General features: G+C 33.3%; 3 protein-coding genes and 1 pseudogene across 4 annotated transcripts; 3 read left to right on the forward strand and 1 right to left on the reverse strand.

Annotated features, from left to right (window-relative positions):
• The first annotated feature begins 277 nt into the window (after positions 1-277).
• Positions 278-4,193, forward strand: LOC125491823 (uncharacterized; annotated as a pseudogene).
• Positions 4,194-6,737: 2,544 nt separating this feature from the next.
• LOC130589477 (uncharacterized) lies at positions 6,738-13,876 on the forward strand. The gene is made up of 8 exons (XM_057390746.1): positions 6,738-7,258; positions 8,944-9,051; positions 9,140-10,172; positions 10,767-11,094; positions 11,437-11,757; positions 12,042-12,181; positions 13,047-13,383; positions 13,842-13,876. Exons 3-8 carry the CDS (start codon positions 9,345-9,347, stop codon positions 13,874-13,876), a joined length of 1,989 nt encoding a protein of 662 aa, XP_057246729.1. The 5' UTR covers positions 6,738-7,258; positions 8,944-9,051; positions 9,140-9,344.
• LOC130592177 (uncharacterized) lies at positions 13,301-16,999 on the forward strand. The gene is made up of 6 exons (XM_057396351.1): positions 13,301-13,442; positions 13,791-14,487; positions 15,222-15,470; positions 15,681-15,827; positions 15,924-16,124; positions 16,535-16,999. The coding sequence occupies exons 2-6, from the start codon at positions 14,002-14,004 to the stop codon at positions 16,856-16,858; spliced, it is 1,407 nt and encodes a 468-aa protein (XP_057252334.1). The 5' UTR covers positions 13,301-13,442; positions 13,791-14,001; the 3' UTR covers positions 16,859-16,999.
• A 708-nt stretch (positions 17,000-17,707) lies between these two features.
• LOC130589427 (protein FAR-RED IMPAIRED RESPONSE 1-like) lies at positions 17,708-18,927 on the reverse strand. Of its 2 annotated transcripts, none has more exons than XM_057390675.1 (2): positions 18,515-18,927; positions 17,708-18,155 (listed from the first exon to the last, which is right to left on the reverse strand). In XM_057390675.1, the coding sequence occupies exons 1-2, from the start codon at positions 18,789-18,791 to the stop codon at positions 17,788-17,790; spliced, it is 645 nt and encodes a 214-aa protein (XP_057246658.1). In that variant the 5' UTR covers positions 18,792-18,927; the 3' UTR covers positions 17,708-17,787. The 2 variants fall into 2 exon arrangements, with proteins under 2 accessions (XP_057246658.1, XP_057246659.1); XM_057390676.1 differs by having other exon boundaries at positions 17,708-18,152; positions 18,515-18,924.
• Between the last annotated feature and the right edge of the window lie 5,870 nt (positions 18,928-24,797).

Consider the following 24,797-nt stretch of genomic DNA (forward strand, 5'->3'; position numbering starts at 1 on the left):
CCTGCTGATGGTGCACGACCAAAGTTTTCTCAACTTTACATATATGATACTGAAGATGAAATAAAGAACAGGAAACAGCTGCAAGGTACAACATAGTAAATGGATTTAAGTATCATTGTAACTTTAATTGTTTAATTTACATCTTCCTTTTCAAATCCTAACTTATTATTCATTATGTCTTACCAGTACGTCAAACCTAGACAAGTTTGAAGATCGCTTAGTCGCACAATTACAAGATATGTTAGATCATAATAACTCTTTAGCTCATAATTTTAGAATGGCTAGGGATAGGTTTGCATCTAACACGTGTGAGAATTTGAAATTAAAACTTATCGGCAAAAGAGATTCTGATGGAAGAACTTACAATTTGCCAACAACATCAGAAGTAGCTGCACTTATCATAGGAGATATTGATAGTGCCGACAAAAGAGATATAATTATCGAAACGAAGGGTGGAAAGCTACAACAAATTTCCGAACTTCATCCTTCTTACCTCGCTATGCAATATCCACTATTATTTCCATACGGAGAAGATGGATTTAGAACAGATATTATACAGGATAAGACTCCCACAGACGATTCAACAGGAAAGAGGTTTAAACTCACAATGCGTGAGCTTTTTGCATACAGAATACAAGACCGAGCTCTGGAGGCGGCAACAATACTATTATCTCGGAAGTTGTTACAACGATTCTTAGTGATGCTTACACAATGATTGAAGCTGAAAGGTTGTCTTTTCTTAGACACAACCAACAAGCTTGAGAGTGCAATGTCAAGAATTTAAGAGGTGCTGTCGAAGTGTAGAAGGTGAAACAGAGGGATCTTCGACTGGAAGTCGTATAGTATTGCCATCTTCCTTCACAGGAGGACATAGTTATATGAGAGAAAACTATCAAGATGCGATGGCTATTTGCAGATGGTATGGTTATCCAGATTTATTCATAACATTTACGTGTAATCCTAAGTGGCCTGAGATTACTAGATTTGTAAAAAAAAGAGGCCTAAGGCCAGAGGATAGGCCAGACATCATATGTCGAGTTTTTAAGATGAAACTAGACCAGCTGGTGAAAGATCTGAAAGATCGCAAAATATTTGGCAGGGTTAGGGCTGGTATGTTAGACATCGTCCTTATTTCTATTATTATTATATGTTATTTTTAATTGGATTGCTATCGTTATATATTGTATTTAACTTGAATATCAAAACTTATTTGATTGTCTGCTTATTTTCAGTGGTCTATACAGTTGAATTCCAAAAGCGTGGTTTGCCGCACGCTCATATTTTGTTGTTCATGCATCAGGGAGACAAATACCCTGTTGCTTCAGATATTGATAAGATTATTTGTGTGTGTTGCCCGATAAATTGAAGATCCAGAACTATATCAAGCAGTAAGCGAGTACATGATGCACGGTCCATGTGGCTCAGCAAATACAAATGCTCCGTGTATGATTGACAAGCAATGCAGTAAGCATTTTCCCAAGAGGTTTAATGAGGCAATAGGTAGATGATGAAGGATATCCAGTGTACAGACGAAGAGATAATGGATCTAAGTTGAGAAGAGTGGGGTTCACCTTGATAATCGGTATGTTGTCCTGTATAATGCTGAATTGCTTCGTAAATATCAAGGACACATAAAGTTGAATGGTGTAACAATCTAGATCAATTAAATATTTGTTCAAATATATAAACAAGGGATATGATAGGGTTACATGCGGCTTATCAAGATAAACAGAAAGAAGGTGAAGCTAAAGAAATAGATGAAATAAAGATGTACTATATTGCCGATATATTTCGGCGTGTGAAGCAATTTGGAGGATTTTTGGATTCAACATACATTATCGAACCCCTGCTGTTGAAAGATTAAGTTTTCATCTACCGGAGAACAAACCGTTTTGTTTAACGACCATATGTGGAATCGTACTAGACAGACCTCATATTGACAATACGAAATTCCTATCTTGGATGCAATGTAACCAAAAATATGAAGAAGCTAGGGAGCTTACTTATGTGGAGTTCCCTACAAAATTTGTTTGGAAACAGGCACAGAGAGAGTGGACACCAAGAGCTAAGGTGTCACAATAGGACGAATCTACCATGTCTCACCAGGATCTGGAGAGAAGTTCTACTTAGAACTTTATTAATTTTGTAAAAGGCGCGACATGCTACGAAGACATTAGAACGGTTGATGGTTTAGTGTATCCTACATTCAAGGAAGCTTGCTAGCAAGGGGTTACTTGATGATGACAAGGAATATGTCGATGCAATAACAGAAGCAAGTTTTAGAGAATCAGGGTATTATCTAAGACATTTGTTCTCTATGTTACTATTATCTGGTAGCATGTCGAAGCCGGAGGAAGTTTGGCATAAGACATGGCAGTTATTATCTGATGACATACTTTACAAGCAGCGTTGTCTTCAAAAAAAATAAAGGTAAATAACTACGAAAAGATTTTTTAGTCAAAAACCTTACTTTTTAGCAATTTGCATTCTTAATATAGGTTACTGTTTTTGTTTATATGTTTCAAAAGACCTATTTAACCGATGATCAAATCGAAGCTTTTGCATTGGCTGAGATTGAAACCATGCTCCAAAGTAATGGTAGCAGCTTGCGTAGATTCAGTGAAAGGTCGTTTCCTGATGAACTAATCATGTTTGAAGGACAAAACAAGCTTATAGCAGATGAGCTTTCATATGACATTGAGGAAATGACCTTGGAACACGACAAATTGTATAAAGGTTTAACTGATGAGCAGTCGATGATTTTTCGAGAAGTATTGGATGTCGTCTCGAGTGAAGAAAGAGGTGTATTTTTCGTTTACGGCTATGGAGGGACGGGTAAAACATATGTTTGGAAAACATTATGTGCTGCAATAAGAAAGAAGGGCGAAATTGTATTGCCAGTAGCTTCGAGTGGAATTGCTTCTCTCTCCTTCCACGTGGAAGAACAATCATTCTAGATTTGGTATCCCTTTGAATGTAAATGAAAATTCTACTTGCACCGGAATTCGCCCTGGGTCGGATTAGCTGCTCTTCTCATTAAGACAAAACTTATCATTTGGGATGAAGCTCCAATGATGCATAAGTATTGTTTTGAAGCACTTGATAGAAGTTTGAGGGACATAATGAGGTCTGTTGATAGGGATAACTTGCATCGACCATTTGGAGGTAAAGTGATAGTATTCGTGGTGATCTCAGGCAGATATTACCAGTTGTACCAAAGGGAACTAGGCAGGATATCGTGTTCGCCACCGTTAATTCGTCTTACTTATGGGATTCGTGTAAGGTCCTAAGACTTACTCGCAATATGAGATTACAATCAGGTTTTAATACCTCGAAATCTTCTGTTGATGAATTGCGAGAATTCTCAGAGTGGATACTAAGCGTAGGAGATGGAAATGCTGGCGGTCCTAATGATGGTGAAGCCGTCATCGAGATTGCAAAAGATATCCTTATAGATCACGGGGCCGATCCAATTTCAGCAATTGTTGAGAGCACGTATCCAGACCTACGGGAGCATATTTTGGAAGCTAAATATTTCCAAGAAAGAGCTATTTTGGCCCCAACAAATGAGATAGTGGAGATAGTAAATGATAATGTTCTATCTACTATTCCAGGAGAAGAGAGAGTCTATTTGAGTTCGGATGCTATAAGCAAAGAGGAAGGAAACTTTGGAGTCCACGAAATATACTCCACTGAATCCTCAATACAATAAAATGCTCTGGTCTCCCAAATCATAGCATACGATTAAAGGTTGGTGCTCCCGTTATGCTTCTACGTAATATTCATCAAATATATGGATTATGTAATTGCACGAGGTTAGTCGTCAATCATTTAGGTAATCGTGTTATTGAAGCTACTGTTATTTCCGGAAGTAATGTGGGTGCAAAAGTTTTTATCCCAAGAATGACATTGACGCCGTCGGACTCCACCAAGTTTCCTATCAGATTTCAGAGACGTCAATTTCCTTTAATGGTTTGTTTTGCTATGACTATAAATAAAAGTCAAGGACAATCTTTGTCTCATGTAGGCCTGTATCTCCCGAGACCTGTTTTTAGCCACGGCCAATTTTATGTTGCTGTTTCCAGAGTTACGAGCAAAAAAAAGGTCTGAAGATACTTCCTTTTGACAAAGAACACGGAGTGCATACAAGTACAACAAACGTAGTTTACAAGGAAGTGTTTTCAAACATATAGATTGCGTTAAAAAATCATTTGTGTAAATAACGATTTGACGCCTTCATATATGATTATTTAAATATGTTTTGTTATTTTGATTATTTTTATTGCTCATTAGTTATGCTATCAAGCAATTAATACTCCCGTACATCATGCACGGATCCTAAAACTAGTGATATTAATAAATTAAGTACTAATCTTCACGTATGTTGTAGGTAAAGCTATGAATGAAGTAATGGAAACAAATTAAACTCATCAATGATCATTATAGATCAAAGTCAAAGTGTGTGTTGTAGGATATTAAAAAAAATACATATAGGAGGGTTTTTTTTCTATCAAGGGTCATCATCTATATTGAATAACCACTAACGAGGAGCTCAAATCTTCCGCTCGTTATATATTTTGTACTTCCTCCGTAACAGAAAAAATGTAACATTTGTCATATTTAGATGTAACATAAAAAATACAACAATTGAAAACTTACTTAATTTAGTAAGAAAATTTCAACATATTTACAACAATGCCATTACTATAAAAAACCCAAAATTATCATTATCACTTCCCTAGGCCCTAACCTCACATGGGCAACAAACCCAATACTCCAAAAGCCCCCCTCCCCCTTTTTTCTCTCTCCTCCTTTTCACTAATTCACCCCTCTAATTACAATTATCAAATTTTGAATAGGAGTCTGTGTCGAGCCAAATTATTGCAATAATTTTGTTATGGAGGAAGTATACCAATTGTGTTACATTGAATTCTATTAGTTGATTTTAAAATTTAATTTTGAAATTTAATTATAGTAATAATGACTATTAAGAAAATATTGCCACATAGTGATACACAATAAATGGCACTCAAGATTTTAACTCCAAAATAAAGCATATAATCTATATGTTATAATCATAAACCACTCATCAAAGTTTAAAAATACAATTGTAAAATGTGTTCGTTGGCCGTTAGGTTTTGTTGTTAAGATCTATTTTATTTCCCGCAAAAGACCACTTACCAAACTATATTTTCTTTCACCGAAAAAAAAAACTATATTTTCTAGCTAACTAGGCAAATGTTGTTTGTCATTATTCTCTTTGTTTATAATACGGGTCGAGCTTAAAAAATTACAAAGCATTAAAAAAAAAGAAGTCAATCAACAGAAGATTGTAAACACATAGCATATATGCACATACATACACTGATACACACATGCATATGTATGTATGTGCACGTGCTTGACACACATGTCATGTATGCCCAACAGCCCAAATATATAGAACACCAATTAGGAGTATATAATAATAGGTGCAAGGGTGCAACTGCAATATATTAGAAAAGTCATTCTCCTATAATATAATGTAAGATACACAAGATTGGTTTACACATACCACATGTACATCTTCATGCTTGCATAGTTGCATGAAAGACAATAACACTATCGCACACCTCACACACATGCATCATGGATATACTCCATCCTTTTTTTTCATAGTTTACCCGCTTCTTTCGCACAAAATTTTAGGAGAAATAATATTATAGGACATAAAAATAAAGAAAAACTACTATTTTATATTGGGTAGTGTTATATGTAGCCCCATTTCTTTAAATGGAAACAGTTTAAGAATTCAAGACATATCTTCACATCAACTGAGGTAATAAATACTTGATTCAATACTTCATTTTCATTTTAAGCACCTTATACTAATAATAATAATAATAATAATAATAATAATAATAATAATAATAATAATAATAATAATAATAATAATAATAATAATAATGTAATTATAATAATAATAATAATAATAAAAATAATAATAATAATAATAATAATAACAACAATAATAATAATACTTAATAGTAATAATATAAAAATAATAATAATAATAATAATAATAATAATAAGAGTAATTAGTAAAATAAATTATACAAACATAATAATAATATTTAACAAAATGGTTATAAAAGAATGGAGCTGAACTGAACTGAGCTGAGCTGAACTGAACAGAAGTGAATTGAATTGATTGAAACTGAACTAAACTGAACTGAAAATAAGATGGGGAGAACATGCCCGAAATTAAAAAGAAATTGAGGGAGTATAAGATACCTATATCAAATAACTTTACAATTTACATGTCATTTTTCTCATTACCTGGGGTCTTTCATACATTCCATATGTACAAACATAGTAAAAGGCATAAAATATTAACAACGTGTAGCTAGCTATTAGGAATTGAACACATGACCTTTGAAATGAAATACGAGAACAATTCAACCATCAATCGACTATAATTTCAATGTTTAATACTCCAAATTAAGTAGAACATAATAAAGTCTTATAATAATATGTCACGATAACAACATACACGTTTTTTTATCTCTAACATTTTTATTATTAAGGGTTGCTTTTATCCTCAATTCCTCAGAAGTTTATTTTTTTCAAACAATTTATCATGTCATAAAATTCATTTTTCAATTTTGCACTAGATAGAGAAATTATGATAAGCTAATAAAATCAAGTGAAAGTATTGGGTCAGACCGTCTGACCCAATAGCTTCCGTCGGACGGGCCTGGCCATCAAAAACGCGCGGGCTTTCCTTTTTTTTTGTTGATCAGCAGTTTTGTTTATTTTTAGAAAAAACATATAACGGTTATTAGGTCATTATCTTTTTTCGATTTTGAAACTGTTTTTTGGATTTCTACTTGATTCTCGCTAGTTTTAAAACTGATTCTTCTTCATTTCAAAGAAACCGATATATTATTTACTGATTATTTCTAGAACTTTTCTGCTCCTCTGCTTCTCTGCTTCTCTGCTTCTCTGCTGTTGAAACTTAGTGTGTTTTTTTGTTCGTAATCCATTACGTTTGCATCGCAAATATGGTGAAGAGGATTAGGAATGATGATTCTAGGTATAATTTCGTTTGTTTTTGCTGCAATTTTTTTTTTGTTTTCAAAATTTGAGCGTTTTTGTTGTTGTAATTGTAATGTAGCCCGAAGTCGAAGAAGGTGAAGAGTCTTGGATCTTCAGGAAAAATTTTGGCAGTGTCTACTGCTGGGAAGAAGAAAGACAAAGATGGTGATTATGATCCAAGGTAGATTTCAAGTTCTTAGAGTAGTTTAGATATTTTTTTTTTTCTATTTTTGAATGTTTTCAGTTTATCAAAGTATTTATTTCATGTTTTTAGGGTTTGTGTTTCAGTTTTTGTTGTTTTATACACATGTTTTCAGTTGTTGTTGTTTTTCAGTTGATATTTATATATTCTTTCAGTTGATTATAATATTCTTTCAGTTGCTACTTGTATTCTTTTAGTTGATGTTGTTTTCAGTTGATATTTATATTCCTTCAGTTGATTCTTGTATTGTTTCAGTTGATTCTTATATTCTTTCAGTTGATTTTGTTTAGCAAATAAGTCTAACTGAAGAGAAATAAGTCTAAGTGAAGAGTTAATAAGTCTAACTGAAAAACTAAATAAGTTTAACTGAAAACTAAATAAGTCTAAGTGAATCAGTCTAACTGAAGAGTAAATAAGTCTAACTGAAGAGAAAATAAGTCTAACTGAAGTGTAAATAAGTTCTAACTGAACACTTAATAAGTCTAACTGAATCAGTCTAACTGAAGAGTAAATTAAGTCTAACGGAAGAGTAAATAAGTCTAACTGAAGCGTAAATTAGTCTAACTGAAGAGTTAATAAGCCAACTGAAAACTAAATAAGTCTAACTAAAATCTAAATAAGTCTAACTGAAAACTAAATAAGCCTAACTGAAAACTAAATAAGTCTATCTGAAAAACAAACAAGTCTATCTGAAGCACTATATAGACTAGGTGAAAAACGAACAAGTCTATCTGAAGCACTTTATATACTAGCTGAAAACGAACAAGTCTATCTGAAGCATTTCTATACTAGCTGAAAATCGAACAAGTCTATCTGAAGCACTTTATATACTAGCTGAAAACGAACAAGTCTATCTGAAGCACTTTATATACTAGCTGAAAACCAACAAGTTATCTGAAGCACTTTATATACTAGCTGAAAACCGAACAAGTGTATCTGAAGCACTATATTGACTAACTGATAAAAGAAACAAGTCTAACTGAAGTAATGTAAATTTTCAATGAAAATTTTAAGTGTAATTGGAATAGAATGAAATGAAAGAATAATTATACTAAATGAAATAATAAGGACTAGCTGATAAAGCAACAAGTTTAAGTGAAGCACAATAATGAAGTTACTTTGAATGACTGTAGAGACTATCTGAGAAACAAACAAGTCTAACTGAAGCACTATATAGACTATCTGAAAAATTAACAAGTCTAACTGAAGCACTATATAGACTAGCTGAAAAATAAACAAGTCTAACTGAAGCACTAATTAGACTATCTGAAAAACAAATAAGTCTAACTGAAGCACTATGTAGACTAGCTGAAAAATAAACAAGGCTACTTGAAGCACAACAAATACTAGCTGAAAAATAAAGAAGTTACTTTGAAGGACTGTAAAGAGTAACTGAAAAATAAACTAGTCTAACTGAAGCACAATCTATATAAGCTGAAATGCAAACAAGTCTAACTGAAGCACTATATAGACTATCTGAAACACAAAGAAGTCTAACTGAAGAACTATATAGACTACCTTAAAAATAATCTAGGCTATTGTTTCAGTTGATGGTGGTCTGCTTTTAGTTGATGTTGTATTCTTTCAGTTGATCTTTGTATTTTTTCAGTTGATGCTGTTTTTTTTTCAGTTTTTATTGTTTGATTAAACTTTGTTTCTTTCAGATGTGATAAATCCTTGTCTAAGAAGAAAGGCAAATCTGATTTATCACCAATCAAGTTTTCATTTTCAAGATCTAATCCCGATCAACAGAAAGACACATTTGATAGATCGTATGTTTTTTTCATTATTCTCGTTTTATATTATATGATTGTGTTTTTTTTTTTATGTTTTAAAGTTATTTTTGTTCACTTTTGTTAGGAATTTCACTGAGCAAGAAATAAAGTCAATTAATCTACAAGTATTGTCAGACTATTCCCATTTAAATGAAGTGGTTAGTAATTTGAGTGATGAGCAAAAAAGAGACATTAGGGATATTGGGTTTGGGAGTCTCTTAGATATTAGGATAAAGAAGTTTTGTCCTAATCTGAATTTGGAGGTGTTGTTAAATTACAATGCATCTGGAATGATGTTTTCAACAAAGAATGGTAAACTGATTTTTAATAAGTTTACCATTAGTGATGTTTTGGGGTTACCTGTGTCAGATAGAGCAGTAGAGGTTATAGATGATGACGCCTTTAGGAGGAAAGGTAGTCAGATAGAGGCTGGAAGTGCCAGGAAGGATTGGCATAGGTTTCTTGGTATTTCTGATCCCAAGAAGGTATATATTGGTAGAAAAAATTGGGATGATTTGTTTAAGAAATATGAATCCGGGGATGATTTCAAGAAGTTATTTGTTATCTTTTCGTTGTCCAAGCTTCTATGTCCTATAGCTGATTTAGGGCCTGTGCTGAAATGTGCCAAGAGTTTAGAAGATGTATCTGCAATTTCAAGTTATGACTGGTGTGGATATATATTGAGAAGTCTTTGTGCTGCTGTTTTGGACTGTCATCAGTCTATTATGATTAAGAAGATTGAGCTTGGACAGAAGAAAGTATCATTCAAGCTTCGGGGATGCGTCAGCGCTTTGACTCTTGCTGTTATTCACAACTTCAAGTGTCGTAATCTGGATTATTCAAATGTCAGTAAGCCATTTATCAGTTATTGGCAGGATGAGAAGGATTTGACTGATGTTGTGAAGCAGTTTGAGATCAACATGGATTTTATTCTGCCGGTGAAGCGTGAAAAACAGAAGGTTGAGTTTAAAACTCCCAGTGTTAGTGTTGCTAGTAGGAAGTCTGGTTCTCCTATAATTAAGGTGGTTGAGGGTCCATCACCTTCAACTAGGCAGCTTATCATGGATCTTCCTCATAGTTTGATGACTGATGAAGAAATAGATGCTCTTGATGTTCCTGTGAGTTTCATTTATGTTATGTTTTTATTTTTTTTACTCTTGAACTCTAAGTGAAGACTGTTGACCTCTAACTGAAATAATGTCAGTTCTAGCTGAAGAGCAAATAAGACTAACTTAAAAGTAAAGAAGTGTAACTTAGAAATAAAGAAGTCTAACTGAAACTATGTAACTGAAGAGTTAATAAGTTTAACTGAAAATTATATTAGTCTAACTGAAAACTTAATAAGTCTAACTTGGAAGTAAATAAGTCTAGCTGAGAAGTAAATAAGTCTAACTGAAAATTAAAGAAGTCTAACTGAAGAGTACATAAGTCTAACTGAAAACTAAAAAAGTCTAACTGAAGAGTACATAAGTCTAACTGAAGAGTACATAAGTCTAACTGAAAAGTAAATAAGTCTAACTGAAAACTAAATAAGTCTATCTGGAAACTAAATTAGTGTAACTGAAAACTAAATAAGTTTATTTATATTTCATTTAAGTTTTCATTTGATAGTTTGATTCTTTCAGATGGTCCTTATTTTTCTGTTTATGTTGTTTCTGTGTCATCATCATATTGATTTGTTTGTTTATTCTATTTTGCTCTTTTAATTGAAGGAATATGTGAAGAACATGCACAAGTTGAAGAGGAATGCGCTTGCATTCTGTCAAGTGAATTTGGAGATTGCCCAGAATATTCGGGAGGAAGGCGAGAAGCTGTCTCAAGACAGTATTTCTCTGGATGATAGTGAAGTATTTAACCCAGATTTTCTGAGTCAAATTGACGACATATGCAAGCGTCATTTGGAAGCGAAAGACAGTGCAAACAAAGTTGATCCTACAATTTCACTATTGGTGAAGCGGCCTGTTGAATTGGAGTTTGGAAGAATTGAAAATGTTCCTGATTTGGATTCTGGTGTTCATGGAGTTGATTTGAAAGAAGGAAGTAAGTTCCTTTCATTATATTATTTTCATGTTGTAGTTTTGTAATCTGGTTGGAATAAAAATTTTAGACTCTAAGTGAAAGAAATGTTTAACTGAAGAAGTGAAATAGCTAACTTTGATACTCTAACTGAAAGAATAAAATGACCAACTGAAAACTTTGACAGTCTAACTGAAATAATATGAGCACCAGCTGAAAATGAGATGAATACTAAATGAATTTTTTCAATTCACTTAAGTTTTCATTTGATTGCTGGATTTTTTCAGTTTATTTTTTTTTTTCATCTGTTGGAAACATTGTTTCAGTTTATGTGTATTTAGTTGTTTTTTTATGTTTTGAATGAAGATGATGAAAAAGAAGGAGAGGAGGATGAGAAGAAGATGAATGCTGATGATGATCAGCATAAAGAAGATGATGATGATGATGATGATGATGATGGTGATGATAAGGATCACCAGAATTATAATGAGAGAAAGGATGATGATGCTGATGATAATGGTGATCCTGGTCTTCAAGGAGATGAAGACAAAGGAGTAGATAAGGATGCTGGTCTTCATGGAGATGAAGACAAAGGAGGAGATAATGGTGATCCTGGTCTTCAAGGAGATGAAGACAAAGTAGGAGATAAGGATGCTGGTCTTCATGGAGATGGAGAGGAAGGTGGAAGTAAGTTCTTCTTATTGTATTGTTTTAGTTTGCTTAAATGAAAAAGTTAAATAGCTAACTGAAAGAATAAAAAGACCAACTGAAAAGTTTGATATTCTAACTGAAATAATATTAATACTAGCTGAATATCATATAAATACCAAATGAAACTTTTTGTATTTGTTTTTATTTAATCTGGTGGAAAAATAGTTTTAGTTTGTCAATGAATTTATTCATTTCTGATTTTGTGTTTTTCAGTTATTGTGTATTTATTTTTTTTTTATTGTTTTTGTTTTTGAATGAAGATAATGAGAAAGAACCGAAGGAAGATGATAATAAGAAGACTGGCAATGCTGATGATGATTGTGGTCTTCAAGGAGATAAAGAGGAAGGAGGAAATAAGGATTTGGATGCTGGGGTTCTACAGAAGGAGAGAAAGGAGGAAGTAAGTTTCTTTCATGTTATTCCTAATTGAAAGAATTCAAAGACCAACTGAAAAATGTGATGCTCTAAAGGAAATAATATCTTATAAATAGCAACTGAAATACTGTTTTAGTTTGTAACAATATGAAAACGAACTAAAAATAAATAGGAAGTAAGCACTATAAAGATTACTTGAACAATAATTGATGAAGTATTATAAAGTGTAGCTGAAAATGATTGTAATAGTATCAAATAAAAGAATAATTATACTAAATGAAATAAATTCAGGACCAACTGAAAAGAAAATAAGTCTAACTGAAAACTAAATAAGTCTAACTGAAAAGTATATCAACTAAAAACTAAATTAGTCTAACTGAATCAGTCTAACTGAAGAGCAAATAAGTCTAACTGAAGAGTAAATACGTCTAACTGAAGAGGTAATAAGTCTAACTGAAAACTAAATAAGTCTAACTGAAAACTAAGTTAGTCTAACTGAAGAGTAAGTAAGTCTAACTGAAGAGAAAATAAGTCTAACTGAAGTGTAAATAAGCCTAACTGAAGAGTTAAAAGTCTAACTGAAAACTAAATTACTCTATCTGAACACTTAATAAGTCTAACTTAATCAGTGTAACTGAAGAGTAAATAAGTCTAACGGAAGATTAAATAAGTCTAACTGAAGTATTATAAAGACTAGCTGAAAAAATAAACAAGTCTAACTGAAGGACTATAAAGACTACCTGAACAATAAACAAGTCAAACTGAAAGAATATTCAGACCAACTGAAAATTTTGATATCTAACTGAAATAGTCTTAATACCAACTGAATATCATATAAATATCAAATGGAACTTTTTATATTTTTTTTTTTTTTTTGTTTTTGAATTAAGATGTTGAGAAAGAACAACCAAAGGAAGCTGATAGGAAGAGGAGGAATGCTGATGATGATCAAGTCAAAGGGGCTAAGGATAAGGATAAGTGTAAAATTTCTACACACGTCCCTACTCGCACCGCTGCTGGTATTGATATTGTTGATCTTCGTACTCCAACTCCTCCTCCTCCTCCTCCTCCTGTTGTTGAAGCAGTTGAGAATGTATATAGCAGAAAGTCTTGGAGAGTTGATTCTTCTGCTAAAAGAGAAAAACATTGCTGATTTCGATGCCCCTTCATTCCAACTATTAACTCCTAGTCCTGTTGTTGAGGATCTTCCATACAGTGCAGAGAGTGGTGAGGGTGTTGGAAGTTCAATTCCAATCATCACTCCAGTAAATGTAAAATATCCTCGAGTAAGTATAGTTTTAGTTTCTGTTTTTTTATTTTTCTGTTTCAGTTAGTGTATGTTTCTTGTCATTTAGTATATCTTTTATTTCAGTTAGTGTATGTTGTTTGTTGTCAGTTAGTATCAGTTTATGTTTGAGTTAGTGTAAGTTTCATGTCAGTTAGTGTTTCTTTTTTGTCAGTTAGTATTATGTTATGTTTCAGTTAGTGTATCATTCTTGTCAGTTAGTAATTGTTTAATTTTCATTTGGTTTATGTTTCTTGTCATTTAGTATCTGTTTTATTTTCAGTTAGTGTATGTTTATCTTTCAGTTAGTATATCTGTCATCCTTTTTTAATATTTTAATTGAATGCAGGGTGATGGCTCTTATTCTGATCAATCATCATACAAATCCTACAAACCTCAGAAACAATTAAAGTCAGAAATCCCTTCAACACCTGAATTATTGAAGGGGTGGGACTATGACCCTTCTTCAGAGAAAGTTGGGAAAGTTGTGAGAGTTAAGGAACCAGGTGATGATTATGACGATGAAGGTTTGGAGGACCTGATTGATAGGATTGCTGATCATGGAGTTGAATCATCATCTCACAAGGCTAAAAAAAGAGGATGAGAATGAAGCTGGTGTTGTTTCATCTTCTACGCCTGGTTTGCATGCTGTTCCTGTCAACAACCATGGCATAATATTATGTCGAAGTTTGCAGCATTATAATAGATATTTGAGTGATCTGTCTCCTGACCAGAGGTTGCTGGTTGATTATCTATTTTACAATGAGTATGAAGATGTTGCATATATGTCATTGGATACAGATTCTGAGGAAGTGAAGATGAAAAATGACATTATGCAAAGTGAACTTACAAGTGATCTCATTGTGGATTTTGATAATCCTCATAGCAACTATGCGGTTCAGCTGTACAAATTCGACTTAATTAGCATGCCTCGTCAAGGTTGGCTGACAAGTGGAGTTATTGACGGATGCGTCTTCATGTTCAATAGGCAAGAAGAGGAATCACCTTCTGCAACAAGGAGATTTTGGTTTAATATTATGCCTTTTGTAAGTGTTGTTATTGCTTAGTTTTATATGTTTGTTTTCATTTGGTCATATTATTTTGTCAGTTGGTCATCTTCTGTTTTTCAGTTTGTCATGTTATGTTTTTCAGTTGGTCATATTATGTTTTCAGTCTAATAAAAAGTAAATAAGTGTAACTGAAAACTTAATAAGTCTAGCTGAATAATAAATAAGTGTAACTGAAAAATAAAGAAGTCTAACTGAAAACTAAATGAGTCTAACTGAAAAGTAAATTACTCTAACTGAGAAGTAAATAAGTCTAACTGAAAGCTTAATAAGTCTAACTGAAAGCTTAATGAGTCTAACTGAAAACTTAATGAGTCTAACTGAAAACTTAATGAGTCTTACTGAAAACTAAATGAGTCTAACTGAAAAGTAAATTTGTCTAACTGAGAAGAAAATAAGTCTCACTGAAAACTTAATGAGTCTCACTGAGAACTTAATGAGTCTTACTGAAAACTTAATAAGTCTAACTGAAAACTAAATGAGTCTAACTGAAAAGTAAATTTGTCTAACTGAGAAGTAAATAAGTCTCACTGAAAACTTAATGAGTCTCACTGAGAACTTAATGAGTCTAACTGAAAACTTAATGAGTCTAACTGAAAACTAAATAAGTCTAACTGAAAAGTAAATAAATCTAACTGACATTTTAAAAAGTCTAACTGAAAACTAAACTTAATGTTTCAGTTTGTCATAATATCTATTTTCTTTTGTTGTAGAACTATATCAATTGGTTGTGTGCTGAGAAGGTAAAAAAGGTTCAGTTTGAGAGTGAGATTGCTGAAAATGAGATTATTTTGAAGAACCTGGAGGGCACTAGGCAGTATGATCAGAAGTTTAAGGAATGGGAAGAAAACAAGAAAAAGCTTATTACAAAAGATGATGATTTATTCTACAAGAAATGTAAGGAAGCTATTTCTTCATGGGTGAAATCATTTCCACGCAATGATATTCGAGAAGCTGAACTGGTTAGTTGTATTATTGTTAACTATTTTTTTATTTGTTCAGTTAGTGTAATTTTCTCTTTCAGTTAGTGTATGTTACTTGTCAGTTAGTCCTAGTTTATGTTTTCAGTTAGTGTATGTTTTTAGTTCAGCTAGTGTTTTTAGTATTTCATTTTGTTTTTTGTTCTCTGTCAGGTAGACTTATTGCTTTTGCATCTTATGTTTATCTTCCAGATTTTTGTTCCTGTTCACAAGGATGATCATTATACTGTCTTGGTGCTGAACAAGAAAGCAAAAAGGATTGAAAATATTGACAATCGTACAGACATGAAGGACATTGATAGATATAAGCATGAGGAATTTAACGGTCTTACATACTTTGTAAGTACCTTTTTATGAGCATTTGTATTTTTTTTTTTGTTCCATTTTATTACTTGTTTTTTAATTGTTGTTTTTTTTTTTGATCTTCAAATGCAGTGTCGTGCTTTTGATTCTTTTATGAAAGAGACTATGAGATGTCGTGATTTTGATCGTCTCCACCATTGGCAAACATCAACTCTTTACTTCCCTTGGAGAAGCAAGGACAACAATTTTGATTGTGGTGTCTATGCAATCAAAACCATGGAGCTGTATGACGGTCAAAATACTAACCATGCTGCACTTGTTGACCTTAAAAGGGTATGATTACTTTATTTTGCTTGTTACATTTCTGTTTTTGAAAGTTTTTTAATAGAAAAAGGTATGATAGCCAGTTAGTGAAGGACTTGAAAGACTAGCTGAAAAACAAAGATGTCTAACTGAAGCATTATAAAGACTAGCTGAGAAATAATGAAGTCTAACTGAAGCACTGTAAAGACTAGCTTAGAAATAAACAAGTCTAACTGAAACATAATAAATACTAGCTGAAAAACAATCAAGTCTAACTGAAACACAATCATTACTAGCTGAAAGCATTATAAGGACTACCTGAAAAACAATGAAGCACTATAAAGACTAGTTGATGTTGTTGTTTATTTTCAGTTAGTTTTATTTTGTAATTGTTACATTTTTGAACCTTTTTTAATAGTTTTGATTTTTTTATTTTTTAGGCAGCCACCAAAAACCTTGAGCGGTGTAGGCTTGCTCTTCGTCTTGTGGACCATCCTTTAAACAAACTGAGAGAGAAAGTGAAGCATGACTGTTATGTTTGGTCTGCAAAGAAACCTGAACTGATGGCAAGACAGAAGATAAGGAAGGATAAAGAGGCTGTTCTAGATAAATTAGCATTTAATCGATCAAAGAAGACGAATAGAAAAGAAGCACACATTTTACGGCGAAGGAGGGATCATGAGGCGAAAGTAGAAGATGTGTTGAATAATAATTTTGGAGACAAAGTGAAAATAGAGCAACTGTTGAAATTTCATTATTGTTAGGTGCCAAACTTTTTTTTATTATTATTATAATGTACAGTAGAAATAGAAACCATTGAATTTTGCAATGTACAGTACAAATAGCACAGAACTCATTTTACATTTTATATCTGTGTTCTTTAATGAATTGTACATTTACACTTACTTTGAATGGAATACATTTGTGTAAAAATGTAGTTGTTTGAAAATTAATTGGAAAAATACAAATACCAACTGAAAAATGAAAAATCTAACTCATAATAATAAGTGTATGACATATATTTGTAAATATAAATTTTAAGTCTAACTTATACACTGTAAATAGTAGCTGAAAAACAAACAAGTCTAACTGAAGAGTTGTTAAGTCTAACTGAAAAATAAACAAGTCTAACTGAAGCTCTATAAACACTAGCTGAAAAATAAAGAAGTCTAGCTGAAGCACAATTAATACTAGCTGAAAAATAAATAAGTCTGACTGAAGGAAATTTAACACTAGCTGAAAACTACACAAGTCTAACTGAAGCGTAATTAATAGAGGCTGAAAATCAAATAAGTCTAACTGAAGCAGAAATATACACAAGTCTAATTGAAGTACAATTAATACAAGCTGAAAAATAAATACGTCTAACTGAAGCATCATTAAGACTAGCTGAAAAAGACACAAGTCTAACTGAAGCAGTATAAAGATAAGCTGAGAAATAAATAAGTCTAACTGAAGCATCATTAAGACTAGCTGAAAAAGACACAAGTCTAACTGAAACTGAATTAATATAAGCTTAAAAGTAAACACGTCTAAGTGAAGCACTAGAAAGACTAGCTGAAAAATAAACAAGTCTAACTGAAGGTCAATAAATACTAATATTATGAATTTCGAGTAGCTTAGGAATAAACAAGTGTAAATTTCAATACAATTACTGAGTGGAATACAATTGAAAACTAATATTATTTGAACACTATTCAACTTGAGGTACATTTGGGGTTTTTGTTCCATATTCGTTCGGATGCCTTGTCTTCATTTTACGCTTCTCAAAATGTCCTTTTACTCTCTTGTTTCCCTTTGGTGGTCTTCCTTTTGTCTTTATCACTTCAGGATTTTCAACTGTTTGTCTTCGTAGTTCTTCATCTTCGATTTCTTGTTGTTTTTGTTGATCAGTCTTGAAAACTTCTTTCACTGATTTGTATAATTCCTTCAACGACTTGTCACATAATGTTCTTGCATCCTCATTTGATTGACATATTGACACTAGGTTGTAGAAATTCTTGGTTATTGCATGTCTCCATGGTGTCCACAACTGTGCATTTTGGCTTTGGTCCTTGTCTGCTTTAATAAATGTTTCTTAGTCAATTAGTTCATTTGACTAACTAAAATTTTCAGATAGCTTAGAAATTCTTTCAGGTGGTGTGTTAATTGTTTCAGTTAGTTAAGTGTTAAACCCCACACCCCCAAAACCCCCAATACTAATATTCCCCCTCCCACACACAAAGAAAACCCCCAATTAATGTTCTGGTAGTAACATTAATTTATCAGTTAGTTATAGTAATGTTTCAGCTGGAGCCTTTTTTTTTCAGTTCACTAATTAAATCTTTCAGGTGATCAGTTAATTGTTTCAGTTGGAGTCTTCAGTTTTTCAGTTAGTTGCTTTCATTTGTCAGTTAGTCATATTGATTTATTTCACTAACCTTGAACATTCTCCCATACTGCTGACTTTGCAAGTCTTGTCCATCTCTTAAGGATATATTGTTGTGGTATTTGAAATATGCTGAACATGTGCATGACCCTTATTATGTGAAAGCAAAGCATCCCCGTCTCTGTGAAGCATTGACATGAGCACACTAATTCTGTTGTCGCCTCATCGTATGCTACTGTATGTGAATTGCTGAAATCTTCTTCTGGTGAGACTTCAAACAACTTCAGCTGTGAGTTTTCTGTTGCAAATGCTCGTAAAAATGATGCCATTGCCCACTCATACTCTGTTTCAAAGTCATTATATAGTGCTAGTGTGTATACATCAGCTGCATGTTTCAGAAGCTTTGATTTGGATTTGACGGCTTTGGGACGTTCAGTTCTGTTCCGGAATTGTCACTAGTTTCATTGCTTCTCCATCGTTTCACTGTTTGCTCAAATATATGATAGAATTCAAACAGGTTTGTTGTTGCTTTTGCATTGAATGATATTGCCTTATTTGTGACTTCACTTCTTTGTGATGATAAGATTCCAGCTGAAAACATATCCCTGTTTAATGCGGTGCACCACTTGTGTCTCTGATCATATACTTGCTCGAACCATTTTTTTTCTCGTGTCCATACAATTCCATCATTTTCGCCCACAATTCTTCAAAGCCTGATTCATTTTGACACCCCATCAAACAGTTCTTGAACATGTTCTTGAAGTCTTCATTGGTCTTGAGGGATCCGAAGTGGCTTACAAAGTTCTTCTCTATATGCCAAAGGCAAAGCCTATGTCTTGTATTTGGGAAAACCTGATTTAAGATAGTACATATTATGCTAGAAATCACTTTCATTTGAATGCTTGTGAATCTAATTTAAAAGGTAAAGAAATAATATGAAGACCAACTGAAAAATTAAGAAGTCTAACTGAAAACAGTGTAAATGCTAACTGAAAATTTCATTAGACAAAAAGAAGTAATATGAAGCCCAAATAAAAACTAAATGAGTCTAACTGAAAACTAAATAAGTCTAACTGAAAACTAAATAAGTCTAATTGAAAAGTAAATTTGTCTAACTGAAAAGTAAATAAGTGTAACTGACAACTAAATAAGTCTAACTGAAAATTAACTAAGTCTACCTGAATAATCAAGACGTCTAACTGAAAAAGAAAGAAGTCTAACTGAAATAGTGGAAATAAATGAGTCTAACTGAAAACTCAATGAGTCTAACTGACAACTAAATGAGTCTAACTGACAACTAAATGAGTCTAACTTAAAACTCAATGAGTCTAACTAACAACTAAATTAGCTAACTGAAAACTAAATAAGTCTAACTGAAAACTCAATGAGTCTAACTTAAAACTAAATACGTCTAACTGAAAACTCAATGAGTCTAACTGAAAAGTAAATTAGTCTAACTGAGAAGTAAATTAGTGTAACTAAAAAGTAAATAAGGCTATCTGAAAAATTAATGAGTCTAAATGAAAACTAAATAGGTCTAACTGAATTATAAATAATTAACTCAAACTGAAGACTAATAATTCTAACTGAAAACTAAATAATTCTAACTGAAAAATACCTTTTCAATTGCATTGCCCATTGCCTTATCTTGATCAGTGAAAATTGTCTTTGGCTCTTGTTGGCACATTGCTCTCTTGAATGTTTCTAGTAGCCATTCAAAGCTCTCTTCCTTTTCATTAGTTATGAAAGCACATGCAAACATTTTGTTTTCCAATGGCAATTTATGCCAACAAATGGTGCACATATCAGTCCATATTTGTTTGTCCTATATGTTGTGTCAAATATCATAACATCTCCATATGCTTTGAAGTCCTCCAACATCATTGAATCTCGCCAAAAGTAGCTGACGATGTTGTTATGTTCCCCAAATTTCAGCCTGTAGAAGAATGCAGGATCATCATCCGCTCTTTGCTGAAGTAAGTCCAACACACTCTGCATATCCTTTCCTTCAACCAATCTTGTTCTGTACTGTGTGATATAGTTTAGATGGTCCCTTTTTGTGTGGCCCACTACTTCTTCTGATCCAGCCTCATGACACAAAAAGTTGTATGCATGCATTGGCTTTATGCCAGATTCAACCATTGTTTGTATTAGTTGTCCTTTTTGTTCAGTTATCTTCCTTTCTGATTTCAGATGATGTATTTCTTGTTGTATTACCAACTCATGGTTGTGCTGCAACTCATGAGCTACTACAACAAAGTCTTCACCAGGTTTTTCTTGCTTAAATCTGACCATGGCTTTGCATGCTGTTCTTGTTTCATTGACTACTCTTTCCTTTCTTTTGTTGGTTGGCTGCTCAACATCTGGTATCTGAACAGGTTTTTCTTGTTGTGTGTCTTTTTCTTTTGGTTCTGTTATTTTGTTTGTTGATTTTGAGCCTCCTTCCTTTGAGCAAACCAAGTAGAATTCGTATATTGAATTATCAATTCTCCTCCTCCTTAGAGTTTGTTTCCTAATACTAAATCCTAATGCTCTTGAGTGTGCTTGATACAAGTTGTAACCATCTTTGTGATCTGTAACATGTCTCCCTATTAAACTGCTACTGATATTTTCGTCATTGATGTACTTGAGATATTCATGTTCAGCTGTTGAGTTCATTGCAAAAAATAAGGCACTAACTTAAAGAACAAAAGCACTAACTGAAAACTAAACAAGTGTAGCTGAAATGATTGTAATAGTATCAAATGAAAGAATAATTATACTAAATGAAATAAATTAAGGACCAACTGAAAAGAAAATAAGTCTAACTGAAAACTAAATAAGTCTAACTGAAAACTGAATCAGTCTAACTGAAAACTAAATTAGTGTAACTGAATATGTCTAACTGAAGAGCAAATAAGTCTAACTGAAAACTAAATAAGTCTAACTGAAGAGTTGAAAAGTCTAACTGAAAACTAAAAAAGTCTAACTGAAAACTAAATTAGTCTAAATGAATCAGTCTATGAATCAGTCTAACTGAAGAGCAAATAAGGCTAACTGAAAAGAAAATAAGTCTAACTGAAGAGTTAATAAGTCTAACTGAAAACTAACTAAGTCTAACTGAAAACTAACTAAGTCTAACTGAAAACTAAATTAGTCTAACTGAATCAGTCTAACTGAATCAGTCTAACTGAAATGTAAATAAGTCTAACTGAAGAGTTAATAAGTCTAACTGAAAACTAAGTTACTCTAACTGAACACTTAATAAGTCTAACTGAAGAGTAAATAAGTCTAACTGAAAACTAAATTACTCTAACTGAACACTTAATAAGTCTATCTGAATCAGTCTAACTGAAGAGTAAATAAGTCTAACGGAAGAGTATATAAGTCTAACTGAAGCGTAAATAAGTTTAACTGAAGAGGTAATAAGTCCAACTGAAAACTAATTAAGTCTAACTGAAAACTATATTAACTGAAAACTAAAGTACTCTAACTGAACACTTAATAAGTCTAACTGAAAACTAATTAAGTCTAACTGAAAAAGAAGTTAATGAGTGAAAAATAGACTTTTGTTGCAATGTAAAAGGTAATTTTATGCATACTAACTGATACAATCAAAATTATAACTGAAAATGAGTAAATGCAATTGAAAATAAATTTAGACATACACATGTTACTTTGTCTTGTATTCCAGCTGATTCTTCATGTAATTTCTTTCTTTTTTTTTCTGATGTGATATCTGTGTTACGGTTTTCATTGTTTAGTTCAATTTGTAATGTGAGATCTCTTTGAGTATTCTCATTGCCCAGATCAATTTGTAACGAACTTGCGATTTGTGAATTCAAATCTTCGGCTGACATTCTTGTTCAATTTGTAACGAACTAGATTTCAGTAGTGGAACTAGATTTGTAGTGAGAAAGTAGAAGTGTTGGATATGTTTTTGTTCTTGAACAATGGCGGATGAAGCGGATGAAGGGGATGAAAGTGTTTTCTTGTTTTTTTTGTTTTTTTTATTTTTTCGGTCTTTAATAAGTCGCGCGCGTTGCGTTGTTGCTCGTCCGATGAGAGTGTTGTGTCGGACGAGTCCGACACAATACGTTCTCTAAAATCAATTATAAAACTTAGGAAAAAGCTAAATGCAGCCCTAAGGGCTGCATATAAGAAGCTAAAAATGGAAAAAAACAATCATTAACTAATCATTTATTACATAGATTTAATGCAAACTTTTGTCATGAATTTACAACTAAATTCCATTTTAAGCAATGTATTTATGTCTTATATGCAGCCCTTAGGGCTGCATATAGCATAACCCATAAAACTTATGATTATAACATATTTGATAATCTCTATTATATAAACCAAGGGATGAGATACAATGTCCTTCTGTAAAATTACTTTTATATCCTTCATTGATCAAAAAATGCTAATTATAAAATATTCAATTCCTTCTTGATTTATATTTATATCATTTATTTGATAGATGAACGAGTTAAATATTTTCACCCTGATCTTAGAGGAAATACTCCCGTGCATTATGTACGGGTATTAATACTAGTTGTGTTGTTAATAGTAATAGGCCTCGTGGAAGTTTTCTCTTCTAAAAAAAACACTCATAGGTCCATCTGTCATCTCTAGCCTAGGTTTTATTATATGGACAATATTTAAATCATAACACGACGTTTACACTCCTCCCTCCTCACCCCTCCTTTCTCCCTTCATAACAAAAATAACAAAAAAAAATCACAGTCCATCCATCAACCTGTCAACAGATATAGAGATGACCACATATCCACAGCCGAGAACACTCCTCTTAGGCTCTTATCACTAACCTCACTAACCGTATGAACTCCGCTAACCCTCGAGAGAAGATGTCGAATTTTATCCAAACTTTGGTTTCTCATCAACGTTATGCCGCAGCTTTGGAGTACTACGTGGAAAATCGAGGAAAATCGTTCGATAAGAGGCAAATGGTTTTTTGTGAAAAATTTTCGTTTTCTGAAATTCGGCAAGAAGAAAACCAAGTATCTGGCATTTCAAACTGACCATATGGTCGGCGGACATCCATGACCAAGACAACTGCTTTTTTTCTCGGTCCTGCGACTATCTATCCACCCGGACCGACGAGAATTTCGACGAGCTTTTTGATTTTCTGACCAAAGATGTCGTCAACACGTGCGGGTGGGTCGTCGGAGGTATTCTTTTTACTTTATTACTCTCGAAATTACTGGTGTTTTAAGTCGTGATTTTCATATATGTATATATTTATTTTTTTTATTCCTAACTTTTATATCATCTATTTGATAGATGAACGAGTTAAATATTTTCACCCTAATTTTAGGAAAAATACTCCAGTGCATTATGTACGGGTCTTAATACTAGTTGTGTTGTTAATAGTAATAGGCCTCGTGGGAAGTTTTCTCTCTAAAAAAACACTCACGGGCCCATTAGTCATCTCTACCCTAGGTTTCATTATATGGACAATATTTAAATCATAACCCGACGTTTACACTCTTCACTCCTCCCTCCTTTATCGTCACCCCCTCCCTTCTCCCTTCAAAACAAAAATAACAAAAAAAGATCACAGTCCATCCATCAACATGTCAATAGATATAGAGATGACCACATATCCACAGCCGAAAACACTCATCCTCTTAGGCTCTTATCAGCCTAGGGATGACACTGGGGCGGGTCAAGTAGGAGACCAGCCCCATCCCCGCCCAATTGGGGCAGGGATTGGTCTAGGTTTGACGGGGATGGGGTGGGGATTGGGATTAAAATTGTACCTGCAAGGGTTGGTGGAGTGGGTGTGGATTTTATGTTATACCCGCCCCACCCCCGCTCGCCCCGCCCCACCCCCGCCCGCCCCGCCCCACCCCCGCCCGCCCGGCATATTTATTATTACAATTCTATTTATATACATATATTACTAATGTATTTGAAGACATTTTTGAAATGTAATAAAATATTTGCCTTTCTTAATGTATTTTAACTTTTCTTTTACTATATTATATTGTGATTTTGTGAAGTATACAACTATAATGGACTTATGACAGATTTTTTGGTGGATTTTTTGCGAGGATGAAGTGGGTATGACGCGGGTGTGGGGGTGGGGCGGGGGTGGGTCTAGAATTTCCCTCCGCGATGGGTGGTGAGGCGGGCATGGGGATGGAATCTTCCCCCGCAATGGGTGGTGGTGCGGGGATGGGGATGAGAATTTAATGCGGGTGCGGGTGTGGAGGTATCATCCTCCGCACCCTCCCCGCCCTATTGTCATCCCTACTCCTATCATTAACCTCACTAACCGCATTAATCCCGCTAACCCTAAGGTGGAGATGTCGGATTTGGTTTCTCATCAA

This window comes from Beta vulgaris, chromosome 7, assembly GCF_026745355.1.
Source record: "Beta vulgaris subsp. vulgaris cultivar EL10 chromosome 7, EL10.2, whole genome shotgun sequence".
NCBI classification, from domain to species: domain Eukaryota; kingdom Viridiplantae; phylum Streptophyta; class Magnoliopsida; order Caryophyllales; family Amaranthaceae; genus Beta; species Beta vulgaris.

Bases quoted from the DNA above. Each gene is read 5' to 3' on its own strand.
- LOC130589427 (XM_057390675.1), bottom strand. From the start codon at position 18,791: ATGGCATCATTTTTACGAGCATTTGCAACAGAAAACTCACAGCTGAAG. The intron at 18,156-18,514 runs GTTAGTGAAATA...CATTTATTAAAG, and splicing joins AGTATGGGAGAATGTTCAAG to CAGACAAGGACCAAAGCCAA.
- LOC130589477 (XM_057390746.1), top strand. From the start codon at position 9,345: ATGATGTTTTCAACAAAGAATGGTAAACTGATTTTTAATAAGTTTACC. The intron at 12,182-13,046 runs GTAAGTTTCTTT...TTTTGAATTAAG, and splicing joins AGAAGGAGAGAAAGGAGGAA to ATGTTGAGAAAGAACAACCA. The intron at 13,384-13,841 runs GTGAGGGTGTTG...TACAAACCTCAG, and splicing joins TCCATACAGTGCAGAGAGTG to AAACAATTAAAGTCAGAAAT.
- LOC130592177 (XM_057396351.1), top strand. From the start codon at position 14,002: ATGGAGTTGAATCATCATCTCACAAGGCTAAAAAAAGAGGATGAGAAT. The intron at 14,488-15,221 runs GTAAGTGTTGTT...CTTTTGTTGTAG, and splicing joins GGTTTAATATTATGCCTTTT to AACTATATCAATTGGTTGTG. The intron at 15,828-15,923 runs GTAAGTACCTTT...CTTCAAATGCAG, and splicing joins TTAACGGTCTTACATACTTT to TGTCGTGCTTTTGATTCTTT.